This window comes from Colius striatus, chromosome 4 (genome assembly GCF_028858725.1).
Source record: "Colius striatus isolate bColStr4 chromosome 4, bColStr4.1.hap1, whole genome shotgun sequence".
Lineage (NCBI taxonomy): Eukaryota > Metazoa > Chordata > Aves > Coliiformes > Coliidae > Colius > Colius striatus.
This window is the reverse complement of record NC_084762.1, coordinates 27,921,685-27,937,997: the sequence shown is the minus strand read 5'-3', so window position 1 is coordinate 27,937,997 and position 16,313 is coordinate 27,921,685. Positions and strand designations below refer to the sequence as shown.

The 16,313-nt window shown below is 41.9% G+C and overlaps 1 protein-coding gene across 1 annotated transcript; it reads left to right on the top strand.

Annotated features, from left to right (window-relative positions):
- Window positions 1-7,280: 7,280 nt before the first annotated feature.
- FRRS1L (ferric chelate reductase 1 like) lies at window positions 7,281-14,276 on the top strand. Its single transcript, XM_061995864.1, has 5 exons — window positions 7,281-7,488; window positions 9,149-9,233; window positions 9,718-9,856; window positions 13,344-13,590; window positions 14,058-14,276. Exons 1-5 carry the CDS (start codon window positions 7,281-7,283, stop codon window positions 14,228-14,230), a joined length of 852 nt encoding a protein of 283 aa, XP_061851848.1. The 3' UTR covers window positions 14,231-14,276.
- Window positions 14,277-16,313: the final 2,037 nt, after the last annotated feature.

The window sequence follows — 16,313 nt, the reverse complement described above, 5'->3', positions numbered from 1 at the left end:
CTACTTGTTCTGTGTTCAGGTTCAGGCTTTGCGCACATCTACTTGTAGAAAAAGGACCTTGGTCCAGCATGGCCTGAGCTTGGTAAAGCTGCCAGGACAGTGACACTGTGGCTACCTGTGAGAAGTGGTGATGGAGCCTCAGCTTACTCAGTTTATTGCTTTTCTTCCTCTTTGCTGCTACATTTTGGGGACATTGACATATGTGAATATTTTACAATGACAGGGAAAGGGCTCTGTGCACACATGGGAGAACAGGCTGTCAGAACTGCAGGGTCTGGATTTCTTTTCAAGTACCAGACTGATATCTGGATTTTTCCCCCATTTTCTTTTCCCCCCATTAATGAGCACTGTTTTCAGTAAATGCTTAAAGACTGTTTTACCATCTCACATTGGCATGGCAACAGCATCACAACAAAACTCAAAAGCATCAACTTAACAACATACTGAAGTGGCTTCAGAATTCATATTATGCGCTTATTTATTTGAAGTGCAAGGGAATGGGTTATTGTACAGCATACACCTTAGGCAGTAGGTAACCTTTCTCCATGTACATGTTGACTGCCAAACAAAGATAAGCCAGTTAAATTATTGTTCTTTAATTAGGTTTCTCCTTGCAAACATCTGTATGAAAAACATTGAAGTAACCTTAGGACATATGACAGCAGCACAGTAGAAACAAGAAAACATAAATTTAGTATTATTTATTGCTCGTGTCACACAAAAGATCTTAACAGGAAAATCACAACAATTTATCAATGCCAGAAAGTTTTTGGTTGGTAGAAAGAAGAGACGTAACTGTGGTCAGAGATCTTATCTTGTGGAGGCAACTTCTCCTCTAACAATCCTCCAATACCACAGTTTTATCCCCATGTGATCCATTACAAGTGTTTTTAAATCTTGACCATTACAAAATGTTTTTTGTTCAATAGCACTGCATTTTATAAAACATTACTGTATTCTAGCATCTCTGAACAAATAAACCATCTTGAACTCCGACTTCATATTGTGAGAAGTAAATTCGACTTTGCTAATTTAAATGTTAGTAACAACTTAAATAAATGAAAACATTTAGAAGTTTTAAACTTAAATTAAATGTTAAAAATCAAACTTAGTTTACAAGCATGTCAAAGCAATATATCCAAGTTGACTGCTGTTATACCATTAGCAGATGTATGGGATCTCTTCTACAACACACTAAATTACTTCATGCAACCCCACATCCAAAGTTTAAAGACTCTTAGGCACCTCATGGATGTTAACAAAGCCTGCAGCGAGGCCTAACTCTTCTCCATTAGTGTACTTCTTTGGTACCCAAAGCCATAACTGACTTTGACTTGTTTTAAATGCAAACAAGATAAGTTTACCCTAAAGTCAATGAAGACACGGGTGCACCTAGCTCTCTCTGCCCTCCAAGTGATTGCAAGTAATGAATATGGACATGCCTTTAGATAATAACATGCAAAGAGGGAAACTTGAGACAAAAGCCAGAATCTGCACTGTAATTTCCCTTCAGTGCTGAGTACTCATCCTACTGCCCAAGGAGCCTTTACCTTGCTACTGAGAAGTCCACTCTTGCAGCCCCATCAATTTTTTCATTGTTTGCCTGTACACCTTGCTCAGCCTATTCCTCTAATGGCTGATAGCTCTCATGAACTAGTTTGTACATATTCTGTGGATGCACAGGGATGGCCCCAACTGCCTCAGGTTACCCTAGTCTGGCTGTAACGGATCACTGTGAGTCCTTAGTCAGCATCCCCTCAATTCCCACTCCTGCTGCCCTAGTACCTGTCCTGTAATGCCTTACTGCATTTTGTGGGACAAAGAGAGCACCTGTCTCAGGACGCAAGCTCAAGGAAGTGTGGAGGAGGATCTCCTGGAGCATGGGGGATGTCCTTTACTTGGGCTTCAATAGCCTCAGGAGAAAGAGAGATGTCCCCTAATCCAAGACTTTTTCCCTGGGCTGTTTGAAGCAAAGTACCCCTTCCCTCCATGCAGTTTTTGCCTGGGAGGGGGACAAGGGCAATGAAGCTGGTGAAGCATCTAAAGAACAAGTCTCATGAGAAACAGCTGAGGATGCTTAGCCTAGAGAAGAGGAGGCTGAGAGGACGTATGATCACACTGTGTACAGCTACCTGAAGGAGATTTGTAGTGAGGTGGAGGTCAATCTCTTCTCTCCAGTAATGGTTTGAGGACATGAGGAAATGGGCTCAAGTTGCACCAGGGGAGGTTTGGACTGGAGATGAAGAATAACTTTTTCACCAAAAGGGTTATTACTTCCCTGGAACAGGCTGCCCAGGGAAGTGGTGTGGAGCCACCACTCCTGAAGATATTTAAAAGATGCATATATGAGGTGCTGAGGGACATGGTTTAGTGATAGGCTTGGCAGTGTTAGGTTAGTGGTGGGACTCTGTGATCTTAAAGGTCTTTTCCAACTGTAATGATTCTATGATTTTATGATCCTATGATTCTAAGACGTCACCTACAGTGCCTCAGTTCCTTGGTAGCAGCTCTCTCAGTTAGGATGGATAAAAAGAAATGGCACTGCAGAGAAGAAAGCCAGAAGGAGCTTCTCTGCTGGTTTTACCTGCCTGCTTACATTCACATGGACAATATGGGCATCATCATCATTACTGTTTTTATTATTGTTGTTATTATTTTATTAAGACTCAGAGGTTAGGGCTAGGGAAAGGCTGGTTTAAACAACTGTTTTCCAACTGGCAAACTTACAGAACTTATATTAGATAGAGTCTCACAAGGGAACAGGGGTCTTTTTTTTTTTTCCTTATTTCCAAGTTCTTGACTAATTAGGATGAAATGACATTGTCACACATGGAATTAATTTGAATTCTGCCAGTACTGTTTAAACTCTAAAACATTCCTACCTAAATGAGCTCTTTGCTAATGTGAGCTGAATTTTTCATCTCCTCAGGCCAATTTTTTCACAGTAAGTAAAATATATTTATGCACAGGGAGGCCTCAATGTAATGCCCTCTATTGCAAGTTCTAATAAAAGATTGCTCTGTTTTGGCTCCTTATTATAATAACACCATAAATAACTTCTTTGTAACAAGGACTTTTAAAAAAATGTGAAAATTTTCACTCCAAAATCTCCTAGTGCACATTGTGCCACCATCTGGGAGATCTGCCTTTCAGGGTAGATTCACTTCTCAGTGCTGCATTCACGCTGGGGTAGCAAAGAGTGCCAGAGAGAAGACATAAGCTGCCTGATAGAAAGCAACAAACAAAAAAAGTTACATGGTGGATACACAGTGCTTAGTGAAGCAAAACTCGTGCTAATTTAGTGCCTGGACTTAGTCCTTAGATTGTTGCACATTATGCTTGTGGAAAAGAGCTTGGAGACTTTGTTTTTTTTCCTACCCAAGATTAATTGTATAGGAAGAGTGTTATGTGAACAGTACTGGCTGCAGAGGCATGATTGCCCTTGGAGCAATACCAGATATGTATCTCAGTGGCAGCAAAAAAATATTTACCAGTGCTAAGCAAAAGCTGATTTAAAGATCTAACAGAGTTTTCACTTGGATAGTAACATATTTAGTGTTTATATTTTCTTGCCTTTCTCCAGAAGACTGGGAACAGTATGATGTCTCCAAAAAGCTCACTCATCTCTTTGTTTAGCAGCTTTCAGAAATAGCATTTTTTTCTCGTTTGTAGTGTTTCGGTTTTTCTAGGAAATCACTTAGTTCTAACTTTTCCCATAGCAGACACTCTTAGGGAATTGGCATTTTTTTTTTCCTTTACCAAAGAGATTCACACATTGTGAAAAAGCTCTGCTTGTAAGAAATTCCTGGCATATTTTCTCCTGCATCTTAGTCTAAGCAACCAACACAGAAAGCACATTTCTGTAGTGTCACGGGTAGTTAACCACAGCACAGGATGAATGACTTACTAATGAAGTCAGAATGATTTCTCAGATTCTTAATTTTGTATTGTTGTTATTTATTATTGTTTAATTACTGGTAGAACAGATACATTCACCATATTGAACAAGATTGTGGTAAGGGTTTGGAAAAACTGCATACGAACTGGTTCAGGTTATTGCAAAATTATTGTAAAAAACCTGCTGTCTCAGGAGCCGTTTTCTTAGCACTGGTGGATACATGCTGATTTTTCAATACACATTGACTTCACAGAAATAATCAGGAGCACTAAACTTTAAGGACCTGTTCTTGAGGCACAGACATGCTGAGGAAGTAACTGGGAAGAGGTAGGGCAGTATGATCTTCACCAGCTTTCGCTTTTAGGGGTGAACCAGGAACAGCAATAACTTACCAAGAGCTGAGTAAGGAAGTTGACCCTCTTGTACGAGGACTATCAAATGGAGGAAACCCAACAGATGCACAGAAGCAGAAAAGCAATTGGATTGGGCACGATCCAGCCCCACTGGCCACAGCAGCAAAAAGGGGAAATTGTTTGATGTGAGAGGTCCCAAAGGAAGAGTGGGCACAAAGGATGCCGCATTAGGGGTTTCTGTACCTTTCCCCACTCCTTTCCTCATTAGCCAGGCCATGCTCTTATATGACCAGTAGGGCTTCAGCCTCTTCCCTCTCAGTATGGGAGCTGCTGCCACTCCTGAATAATGCAATTAGAGACTCTGAGACAGGATTTTTTTTTTCCTGTGTCTGTTACATAAACTATGACTTGTTCCTGAAGCTTTAATTTCTAGTCCAAATGCCCTAAAAAGCCTGAGCCTCCAAGGGAAGGAGGTACTCTGAGAGATAAACAGAGCCAAGAGAAAAAAGCAGAAAGGGCATCAAGAGATGGCTAGGGATAATCCTAGTCTCCAGTTCTGATAAGACATTGCTAGATGAGCGCTAGCACCAGAGAATTTCCCAAGCTAGGGCAATTAATCTTGCAAGGAATTTGACTGCTGGATTCCACTGAGGCAGGAGGTGATGGTGCAAGAAGAGGTGGAAATGACCACATCTCTAATTCACCAAAAGCAAGAGGACTCCAGCTGCCAGAGGACAATGATGCTTTCCAACCCATGCTTCACACACTGCACGCACATACATGTGTGTCCCATTTAAGAAAGGCGTTCCCAGCACATGCAAGCATTCAGGAAGTTTAGGTGTTCCAGGATTAAGGTTGCCCTTTGGACTCCTTCTGTTAATGCATTTTTTTGGATGGCAGCCTTAATTACTTGACCAGATGAGAATCTTCCCTGCAGAACTGCTTTCACAGAATGGGCAGCACTGTTAGTTGTAGCATAGACCTTTCTGTATGCTGAAAATGGACAGTACTCATTAGCGCTCCACCAGTCTCAACATGAGGTTGCTTCCTATAAGCAACCTGTTTTCATGATAGGAACAACCTTCTGGCAACCACAAGGGGTTCTACAACAAAAAAAACAAACCAAAACAAAAAAGTAGTATTTGAATTTTTCAAGATTTACTAGAAAGGAGGCACATGCAATGGGGTCAGTCTCTTAGTCACATCTTCACCTTAGAAAATCGGTGCAGCTCCACTGTCCGTTATCTTGGCTGTCAGATTTAAAACGATAGGTGTACCCGGGTACAAACACTGCGTGACAAACACAGCAAGTGTTTATGCTGTAAGTGCAAAGCATCACCCTCATTGCAGCTCGCTAAAGCCTGTTTCCAGTGAGGAGAAATCAGCATGCAGCTGACAGCTGCTTCCTTGCTGAGCGAATGCTTCTCACAGGCAGCACAACCCTTGGCTAGCTATTTCAAAAAGGAAGCGGGAGGCCTTCATCAGAGTTGATTATTGCCAGAAAGAATAAGCTGCACACTTATTTTCCTGTCAGCCTGATTTATAAAGGATTTTCTATTGCCATTTGTTTGCTTGTTTACCACTGGCCTGGCAAAGTTTGTAAAGCTCAGTGAGGTGGGAAGAAGGGACTCATGATTTTGCACTTGATGTTGCTCTCCCATCACTTTTTCCATATGCTAATATGAAACATGTTGAACTTGTATGCCACTGAAATTGCTTTGTGGATGTCCCTTTATTTGTAGTCAGAGGTAGCGTGCTACTCCACGGGACTAAAGCACAAAGACATGAATGAATGTCCTGCACTCCATGTAACCGAGCACACTCCACTATTACAAGCAGCTGCTCGTCCCAAGTGATCAAACTTATCCCTAACACAGGGATAAGGTCTCAGGCAGTCTCAGTGGCCCGTCAAAAAATAGCACAGTTCTGTCATCAGCACAAGAAAATATTTAAATTGAGGGTTATTTTAATTTTCAGATAATTGCTGCCCACTGTGTTTTCTTCTTTCCCCCTTCCCCTTGCTGTTTTGCTGAACTTTCTCTCAGACGAGGGAGTGTAAACATGCGTAATATTAAAAGCAATTACAGTTACATCCAGAAGACGGCAGTCCAAACCCAAGAGAAGAGCCACTTCGTCGAACACAGGTGATGAAAGGTCATTGTTCCTTCATCAACCCGTAGATACCAGGGCACAGCAAGAACACAAATGCATCCTTAACGCCTACCTGCAAGTACAGTATCAGTTACAAGAGTCCTAGCAAACTTTAGGGGCACAAGCTGAATTTTCTTTCAGTTCTGCCAGTTTTCCAGCATATTCATATCGCCGCAGTTACACTGCATAAAATACATGGTAAGAACATATAACCAGATAGTGGGTGCTCACCAGCGTGGAGTTTTACCTGAAACCAACAACACCTTGCGCTATACCTTCAGTCTCATCTCAGAAATCATTGAAAATAACAACCAAAAAAAAAAAAAAAAAAAAAAAGAGAAAGTATAAGTTCTCCCAGCAATTACCGAGCAGGATTTACAGGATTTATCACGTCCTCTGGAAGCCCGTGCTGAGAGGGTCTGGAGAACTGAGGACACGGGGGGAGGGCCTGGTGCTGCCCTCGAGAGCTGCGCATCCGGCCCCATGCAGAATGAGCCCGGGGGGCTGGGGCCGGGCGCCGCGGGAGGCTGGCGAGCGGGGACGGCCACTCAGCCCGTCTCGGGCGGCGGTGCCGGCGGCAGGGCTCGCGGGCAGAGGCGGTGACGGCGCTGGGGGCGACCCGCGCCGCCCACGGACACGGCGCATCCCCCCCCCCCCGCCCCAACCTCCCCGCGCATACACCGCCCCTTCATCTTTCCCCCGAAACCCCCTCCCTCCTGTACCGCCCCTCACCCACTCCCGCAGTTCCTCCGGCACCGCCCGCCCTCGGGGCCGGTTACCCCCCCGGCGGCGGCAGCGCAGGAGCCCGCGGGCGGCGGCGCAGGAGGCGCGCTCGGCCGCCGCCGCCGCCTCCCCGCCCCGCAGCCGCAGCCGCCGCCATGGCGGTGCGGAGCCGCGGTGCTTGGCGGCGGCTGCTGCTGCTGCTGCTCCTGGCCGGCTCAGCCGCCAGCCCGGCGGAGGAGGGCGGCGGCCGGCGGGAGGCAGGTGGCGGAGAGCACGGCGAGGAGGCAGCGCGGCCTCACCACGATTCTTCGTACGGCACCTTCGCCAGCGAATTCTACGACCTGCGCTACCTCTCCGAGGAGGGTGCGGCGGCCGCGGGCAGGCGGCGGGGCCGGGCGGGGCGCGGCGGCCGGCGGGCCGAGCGCCGCGTGGGAGATGGAGACAGGGAGGGAGGGAGGGAGGGAGGGAGAGAGGGAGGAGGGCCGGGCCGGGCCGGGCAGGCGGCAGCGGCGGCCCGGCGGCGTTCAGCACAAAGGCCAGCGCCCGCCGCCATCTTCCGCCCGGCGCCTCCCGAGCAGCCTCCTGCTCCGCTATCGGGATCCGGGCACGGAGCTGAGCGCCCAGAGCCATGCCCGACGGCCGGGCCCGCCGCGGGGCTGGCACCTCACTGCCCGCCGCGCACCTCTGGCCCCGCGCCTGCCCCGAGCAGGGGCTGAGGCTGCCCACGGCAGACGACAGAGCCGGGGGCTGCGGCAAGCCCCCTGAGCCTGGGCTGCGGGCTCCGTCCCGGGGTCTCGAACTCCGACGTGCAAGCCCCACCTCGTGTGAAGCTTTCTGGGCTGCTAACTGAGAAGGAGCCCTGGGTTTTTTGGGGGTTTTAGAAATGCCGTGCGATGTCCGGAGTGGTGAGAAACGTAGTAGTTGGGGATTTGGGGACTTTTTTTGAATTTACAGAGAACAGAATGTTAAAACTCCAGTTTCGTGGCTAGGCTGCATGGAAAAGCGGTGTTGGATGCATTTGAAAAAAAGAGGAAGAAGTGAGAAGGAAGGATGTACAGTCACCAGCCTTTCAGTGATGCTCTGCTACAGGCTGCTGTGATTTTTTGACAACTTAATGTGTTTATGCTGAGCAATTTACCCAGGCCTCTGATACAGTTAATGGTGACATACTTCCTCTCTCCGTTGGCATTGTTAGAAATCTAGGAAGAATGGCAGGGCACCCAAGTGCCTAAAGTTGTGTAGATTAGACTTTTGTTTGCAGATGGTGTAACTAACTGCAGTGTTTATTTCCTATTCAATGAAGCACTTCCAGGGGACTTTCTAGTTTCACTGCTAGGACTTTATCTTTCAATTGGCTCGATAAAAGAACATCCTATTAAATTATCTATGCTCATGTAACAGACACAAACTTCTACAAACCAAGACTGGAGAGATCTGTTTGCAAGCATTCGCTCTTTCTCTTTGGGATACTCATACAGCAGACAGGAGATTGCTTGGACTCATAACTCTTATTGTCCATCTCTTCTGGGTTTTCCTTCACAAGGGATTGCAAGTCATAACTGTAGGCAATTCCCTGTTTTGATACTCTCTTACTTACTATTTTGTGTTTTGTTTTGCTTCTTAATGGAGGACGCATTATAAGATCCTTTCAATATCCATTCCAATGGCTCCGAGTTTGGCGCCCTGCATTAATACTCTCATTTATGGCTAAGGAGTCAGATGTAGTTCCCTTCAGGATTTCACAAGGGGACTGAGTCTTCAAAGAGATAGCTGAGTGGCGATCCCTAGTTGACTACACTACTCTGTGTTCCTGCTGCCTTTGTTTTTGGTTATCAGTTTTACTTTGGTACCTGGATCCAGCACTGTCTGAGCAAGGGACTGTGTATGTGACAAAGTAAGTCCTTCTTCTGAACAACTCGGTTATCAGCAGACAAAGTAAATGCTATTGGAACCCTTTCTCTTTCATATTTTTGCATTTTATTCCTTGTGTTTCATTTAGTAATAATTTATTCTGACTATACAGGTTACCCTTTCCCTACTGCTCCTCCTGTGGATCCATTTGCAAAAATCAGAGTGGATGACTGTGGAAAAACCAAGGGATGCTTCAGGTCAGTGTGGGATAAGAGTGCAAATACCTTTGCCTTTGCAAATGCTGACTGGTTGCATTGGAAACTTTAGCAAATGTTCCATATTTGTTTAAATAAATGCTTATTATTTAAGAACATACGTTGTAGTTGTGGGCTACATCATTTGAGGAAACTAGATTATTTAAGGAAATTCATTGTAGTTACAGACATGCAGTTATTTGATGTTTCTTGTATTTTCATGAAGCACTTACAAAACCAGGGCTAGGAAAGTTAACAGAGAGATTGTGTGTAATTAGTTGCTTGCCATACATTTTAAATAGTACACATTCTTACACTAAAAGAGCAAAAATTGTAACCACTTGATTCATGTTACTTTGTGTATAGTGTAATATGTTTCACTGCTATTATACCAAAACTCTTCTAGTTTTTTTCTTGCAGAAACATAATTAAGTTCCATAGCAGGAGATTGCAAGGAAAAGCTATGTGTCTTTCCAATTCCACCTAGGTATGGGAAACCTGGATGCAATGCGGAGACTTGTGACTACTTTCTAAGTTACCGTAGAATAGGAGCTGATGTTGAATTTGAGCTGAGTGCCGATACTGATGGCTGGGTGGCCGTGGGGTTTTCCTCGGACAAGAAAATGGTAAGACATGTAGAGTTCTTCATGTTGACAGTCTGCACGTGTGTACATGCTAGGAGAGAAATAATTTATGCCTGATCTGTCAGAAAAAGCATATAAAGAAAAACTGACTTGCTGAAAACAAAGCACCATTCGGTAGCCACCTGGGTGCAGAAGCCAGGCCTGCTGTCTCATCCTTCCTAACATGTCTTTTCCCTTTGTCTCTGAGAATTACAACAGTATTTCATTTCAGCTCTGAATGTCTGAATGTTATTGGCTTTTTGCCTTTTTCTTAGAAAAGCCCACAGAAATAAGCCAATTCACATGGAAGCATCTTGTCATGCTTTCTGTCAGTGTTACTTGTACAAAAGGCACAGCAGAAACTGGATAGCAAATAATTTTATTCTTCAGTAAATCAGTTGACTTTCAGTGATAGAAATATGACTTTTGTCATTAAACTTTGGAATTCTTTTTGTTTCTTTCATAGAGTCATAGAATCGTTTAGGTTGGAAAAGAACTTTAAGATCATCAAATGCAACCACTAACCTTACACTGCCAAGCCCACCACTAAACCATGTTCCTCAACACCTCATCTACATAGGTTTTAAATATCCCTAGGGATGGTGACTCCACCACCTCCCTGTGCAGCCTCTTACATTATCTATCAATCCTTTGGTGAAGAAGCTTTTCCTCATCTCCAATCTAAACCTCCTTTGGCACAACTTGAACCCTTTTCCTCTTGTCCTGTCATTCATTACTGGAGAGAAGAGACTGACCCCCATGTCACTACAACCTCCTGTCAGGTAGTTCCCTCTGTGTTGTTCCAGGGAAGCCACAAATGTGTGAAAAAGTGACTCCTGATAATTTAAACCTACATACCCTAGGAAAGCAATCTACTTAAAATTTCTTCTTCTATCTCTTGTGGATTTGATTTAATTTGGTTTTATACTTATTCCTGTACTTCCTTTTTCATTCAAAAGCTTCACTTTTCATTGTGTTCCAGTGGGCAAAGCAAGAGCAGGTACTGTGGGAACTTTAGGAAACAGGAAGCAATAGAGGGCTGATGCAGAGATGTTTTATCTGTGATTTTTGGTAAAATTTTTAGGATGAAAATGCAATTTATAATGTAGATGTTTGTATACAGAAACACTCCTGAATACACAAACCAGTACTAAGCTAACATCCTAAATCCTGAGTCAGAAGACAGGACTGTTTCTTGTACAGTTTTAAGCAGTAGTCTGAAGAAATGCAGAATTTAGACATCATAGTCTGGGACCCACAAAAATGAGTGGGGACACTCGTACTGACTTAACAACATTTTTACCAGACTCAAAATGAGAAACAAAAAGAAAGTGTGAGGGCAGGTGCTTTTCAGTCATTACTATATATGTTTTAACATGACACTGTCAATAAACGTAATAAAGATAAAAGACTTTTATGTCATAAAGAACAGTTCATGTCACAAGAAAAGGTTTATATTTTTAATGTTGTGAGGAACAGTTTTAAAGCTAAATTATGGAAGAGTTTAGATGCCTGGAATGTAAGTACTCTACAGGGTTTTCAAAGCAGCTCAGCACCTTTAAGTATTTGACTCAAATCTATCAGAGATCTTGTTACCAGTTTGTAACTGATAGACCTGAAGTAGATCCCAGGGTCCCACTGCCTGCATCCCATCTGCACTCGGAAAGTGGAAGTGACCGTTCATCCTAGGCACATCAAGCAGCAGTCTCAGCTTCTGATAAGAGGAATAAAGTAAGAGTAAAGTAAAAGGTTTTGCTTCCACATTTACTGTGTACATGATCTAATGCCCATCAGTCGACTGGACTAAACCAGCTGGTATCTGTCTTCCTCTCTCATTCCCCTGCTAACTTCATCCTTTTTCATAACTTCCAAGATGTTTTGATGTCCTGAGATGGGCAGGCTCTAATAGTAAAATGACTCTGAGTCAAAAGAGCTTACCTGTGAGATGTGCTTTGGAGGCCCTAATCAAAATGGTGTGCCCTGGATAGCTATGGAAGTTCAGGAAAAAAACCCTACTTTGTGTCCTCAATAGATTTTTTTTTTAAGTACTGTGACCTATTTCTTTGTCTCAAATAACATTATATTTTTCCATTTGCAGGCTTTTATGCTTATGCAAGAATTTGTAATGTCATTCTGTAAATCGAGATGCAGAATGCTTTTTCTTTCCTTGTATTTTTTTTCTGTATGAAAAGATCTTTGTTTTTTCCTCTTTGTACTTAAGAATGAGAGAGTTGTGCTCAAATGTGTAAAATTTAAACTTGGAAAATAAGTTATGGAGAGAAAGAATAGTCTCAAGACAGAACTCAGAAAGGTTGTCTGCAGCAGCAACATGCAGAAACTGTTCAAGCATGTATTGTCCCCCAGCTGTCCCCTTTATCCTTCCCTTTTTGGCACATTTTTTACAAATCCACATGGCAATATTCACAGAGAGCCAAAATGGACCTTTTTTCTCTCCTTTCCCTGTAACAAGGAACTGAGAGATGATCACACTAGCAGGCATTGTGTCTGTCATCAGCATGACATACCAGAAAGCTTGGTAGCAGAGAGGTAAGACGTGTGTTCAATATGGCACCAGTACCTGTGCCAGTGGTGTTTGGAAAAATGCTGTACGGCTTGAACAGTATTTTAATGGTTCTTGATACTAAGGCTTCTGTGAGACAGTACTCTAAAATGAATGCTAATCCCTGAGTGATACAGTGCTCTATTCCTTTGACAATGACCTTGAGTAACTGTTCTAGCAACTGGTTCAATATTTCTGTGAATTACTTCCACAATCATCTCATGCTTCCTTCTGTCTGTTTTTTATTTGATTGATTGTAACGCTTAGTGGCTAGTTATGCTTCATGTAAAAGCACATAAAATTTTTCTTGTATCTTACAGTGTTTTGTATTCTGTTACTACATGCTGAACATTTTTATTTTTCTCTTAAGATGTATGAGAAGTGATGTTCCCTTAAGTGAATGTGAGAAGAGATTAGAAAAGACAGGCTGTAATTTATGCTATTATTTTCCCACATTTAGTAGATTAATCTCCTCTACTTTACTAAATTATATTGATTTCTGTCCATGATTTGATGTAGCAGATTTTATATGCATTAGGGATTCAAGATTGACAGTTTTTGTGAAGCAGGATTCCAGAATCTTCAAAAAGTACAAAAGAAAATGGCCTTTCACTGATCCATTAATTATGTGATGTCAGGATAATATAATACCTTACAAATATGTTGTATACGTTAGGTCAAAATAACTCTTAGAAAGATCCAAAGGAGAATTCAGACATAGTAAGGGTGAGTAGGTATTACTGTGTGCTTTGTGCTTTTCAGTTTGATTGATGACGAATGGTTAGGGAAACAAATATTTATGTATTTAGAAAGAAGGAATGAGAGCACCAGTTCTTGAATAGTTTTAAGTAATTATGATTATAAACGTAAATGAGGAAATGCTTTGTGACACTTTTGTTTTCCTTCTGCCAATATGTTTTTACTGTGTAGGGAGGAGATGATGTCATGGCTTGTGTTCATGACGATAACGGAAGAGTCAGAATACAGCACTTCTATAATGTCGGTCAGTGGGCTAAAGAAATCCAGAGAAACCCTGCTAGAGATGAGGAAGGGGTTTTTGAAAACAATCGTGTAACTTGCCGATTCAAGCGTCCTGTATATGTTCCCCGAGAGGAGACCATCGTAGATCTGCACTTGAGTTGGTACTATCTGTTTGCTTGGGGTCCAGCAATTCAGGGTGAGTTGAATTCTGTTACTGACAGAACCGAGGTACCGAATTTGATACATATTTTTCAGTTACGTTTTTCTTATTAGATCTCTATTATTTTATTTTTTTTAACAAGCTAAAATTCTGGCAATGTGATGCTTAAAAACAGATAAAAATGAAGACAAGATAAATAACAGAGTCCTATATGTCATGTGTTCTTGGCTATATGGTTATTACTCCCACTCCTCAAAGCTAAATTTAGAAGAACCTCATAAGTAGTAGTTCTGAGTTCCCTTGAATGCTTGAAATGCTTGAATCTCATTTATTTTATTCAGAAATTTGATTTTGGAGAGCAGAGAAATGACCCAGCTCTCTGATAGTGTAATATTGCATGCTTCTGTAGGTTTGAAAATGACTTGGCTGTCTACCTGTTTCTTTGGCAGTTACCCAAAAAAACCGCATCTGACATTATTTCTTTCTGCCCTTACCTGTTAAAGGTTCTATAACTCGTCATGATATAGACTCACCACCCGTATCAGAGCGCGTTGTCAGTATTTACAAGTATGAAGATATTTTCATGCCATCAGCTGCCTATCAGACCTTCTCTTCTCCATTCTGCTTGCTCCTCATTGTTGCACTGACCTTCTATTTATTGATGGGAACCCCATGACTGATGGCAAATAGCAAGAATCTGTCAATGGAAGTTTCTCAGGATGGACGGCCGTATGGATGGACGATGCATTTTTCTATGGGAATCTATATCACAGCACCATCCTCATCTAGCTGCTTCTGAACATAGTTAGCTTATCAGAAGAATGAAATAACCATCTCCTTTGAGCGGCAGAGTGGTGACAAATCATTTAAAAGTAATCAGTGGACACATAGAATATTTTCAGCATTGTGACTGCTTGCTTAAAGAAAAGGAGACCCTTTGTGAAATCAATGTGTGTGCGTGTGTATGTACATGCTTTTGGGAGGGGTGTCTCTATGTCTGTTCAGACGAATTTAGTAATGGACATCTTATCAAAAAACAAGAAAATGTAGTGATGGACATCTTATCAAACAACAAAATTGCCTTCCCAAAATTGCTCCCAAAAAGCAAATTTGGGAAAACATTATAAAGCTGTTTGGTACTTCTGGAGCAGACAGCACAACTCCAAATGCAGTTTCTGAACTTAAGATCAGGATACCAACACAGCAGTATAAATCCTGCCCTTGAGTAATGGACAATTCTCCCAATTGGTTTTTTTTTCTTGATATTTGTCAAGGTTTACTTTCTCTGGTACTTTCCAAAATTAAATGTGAATAATCAAGCATGAACATGACTTTTTTTTTTAGAATGGAAAGAGGTGACAAATGTCTTTATAATAATACTCTTTCAACAACCTCCTTGAAAGAAATGGCTACCTCTTTTCTGAATGATATATAAGGTTATTTCAGTAAGGGGGAGAATACAAGGTAATGTAAATTCTCCATACATAGGAAAAAACAGAATATAGAAGTTCCCAGCGAGCCATAGGACATTCTCCCAATAGATTACATATTTTTTTTCTCTTTTTATTTAAAAAACAGTGACATTGCAGACTTGTAAGTATGTTTTTAAGCAATTGTGTAGTAGCATAAAGTAATTCGTATTTGTGTATTGTATGCGTGTATATCCCATTCATGTTAAAGATGAATATGGGCAGCTGGTGTTAACTCACAAAGAAATGGAAATATAATTGAGATTATTTGTAAGGAAAGATAGGGATTAATAAGAAAAGCAGTATCTTTAGTTTCATCAAACTGTTGCTGAAATGTAGTTACTGTGGAAAAAGATCAGCTAAAGAGGAAATACATTAGATTTTTTAAATCACCAATAAATATTACAAAGGTGAGCCCTAAATATCACCAAAATGGAAAGTATCAAAATGTGTTTACAGGACACTGAATATTATTAGAAACTTTGATCTCTTGTGGAGAACTTCTGTTCTTCACATCATAGGAAGTGTATGATGTGTACGTGCCAGTCAGATGTGCTTACTTAAGGTTCCAAGTTTCATTCAAATTCTGTTTCAATAGGATTAAAATTTCAGTTGTGCCAAAGTTCTGTCTTAATGTGGTACGCGTGAAGACTCTGTAACATAGGATCTAGTGAAGTATGTGACTACATTTTAAGTTCTGCATTCTTCAAACCTATACTTAAAGTATATGAAATAGATTTGAAACCAAATTTATCTCCATCACAAACACTTTATCCCTATTTCAAAACGAAGATTTCTTAGTAATATACATTTTCATTGATGTCTTTAAGAATTTGTTCACTTAAAATTGCTGGAATGGAGTTCAACAGATGGGAGAGAAATTAAAAATGAAGTGAACTTTGAAAGTGCATATAGTAGCTTTATTTAGTATGGATTACCTCTCCCAAGTTGAATAACCTACTCATCATCTGATGAATATATAGTGGAGACCACCTAATAAGGAAGGTTGACTTTGATCTGTTATGACTGTAAAACTGAGCCTTAAGACTGGATGAAGCAGAGTGCTGAAGCTTTGGACAATGAGTTTTATATTCAGCAACCAGATGAAGTGAAGAAATCTTTAGGGCAAGTTCTTTTCCCCTTGTGCTAATTTGTAGGCAGCTGAGAGACCTGTACTGCAGTTCCTTATCTGGGATCACAGGTATTTAAAGTAGCCTTAAGGCTGCTTTAGTTGATGGCCTTGTATTTACTGTTTTAGTTTCAGGTCCTTACCTCATTATCCACTAAAGG

Excerpts from the sequence above, each read along its gene's own strand:
- FRRS1L (XM_061995864.1), top strand. The coding sequence starts at position 7,281 with ATGGCGGTGCGGAGCCGCGGTGCTTGGCGGCGGCTGCTGCTGCTGCTG. Across the intron at positions 7,489-9,148 it reads GCGCTACCTCTCCGAGGAGG|GTTACCCTTTCCCTACTGCT; the intron begins GTGCGGCGGCCG and ends CTGACTATACAG. Across the intron at positions 13,591-14,057 it reads TTGGGGTCCAGCAATTCAGG|GTTCTATAACTCGTCATGAT; the intron begins GTGAGTTGAATT and ends TACCTGTTAAAG.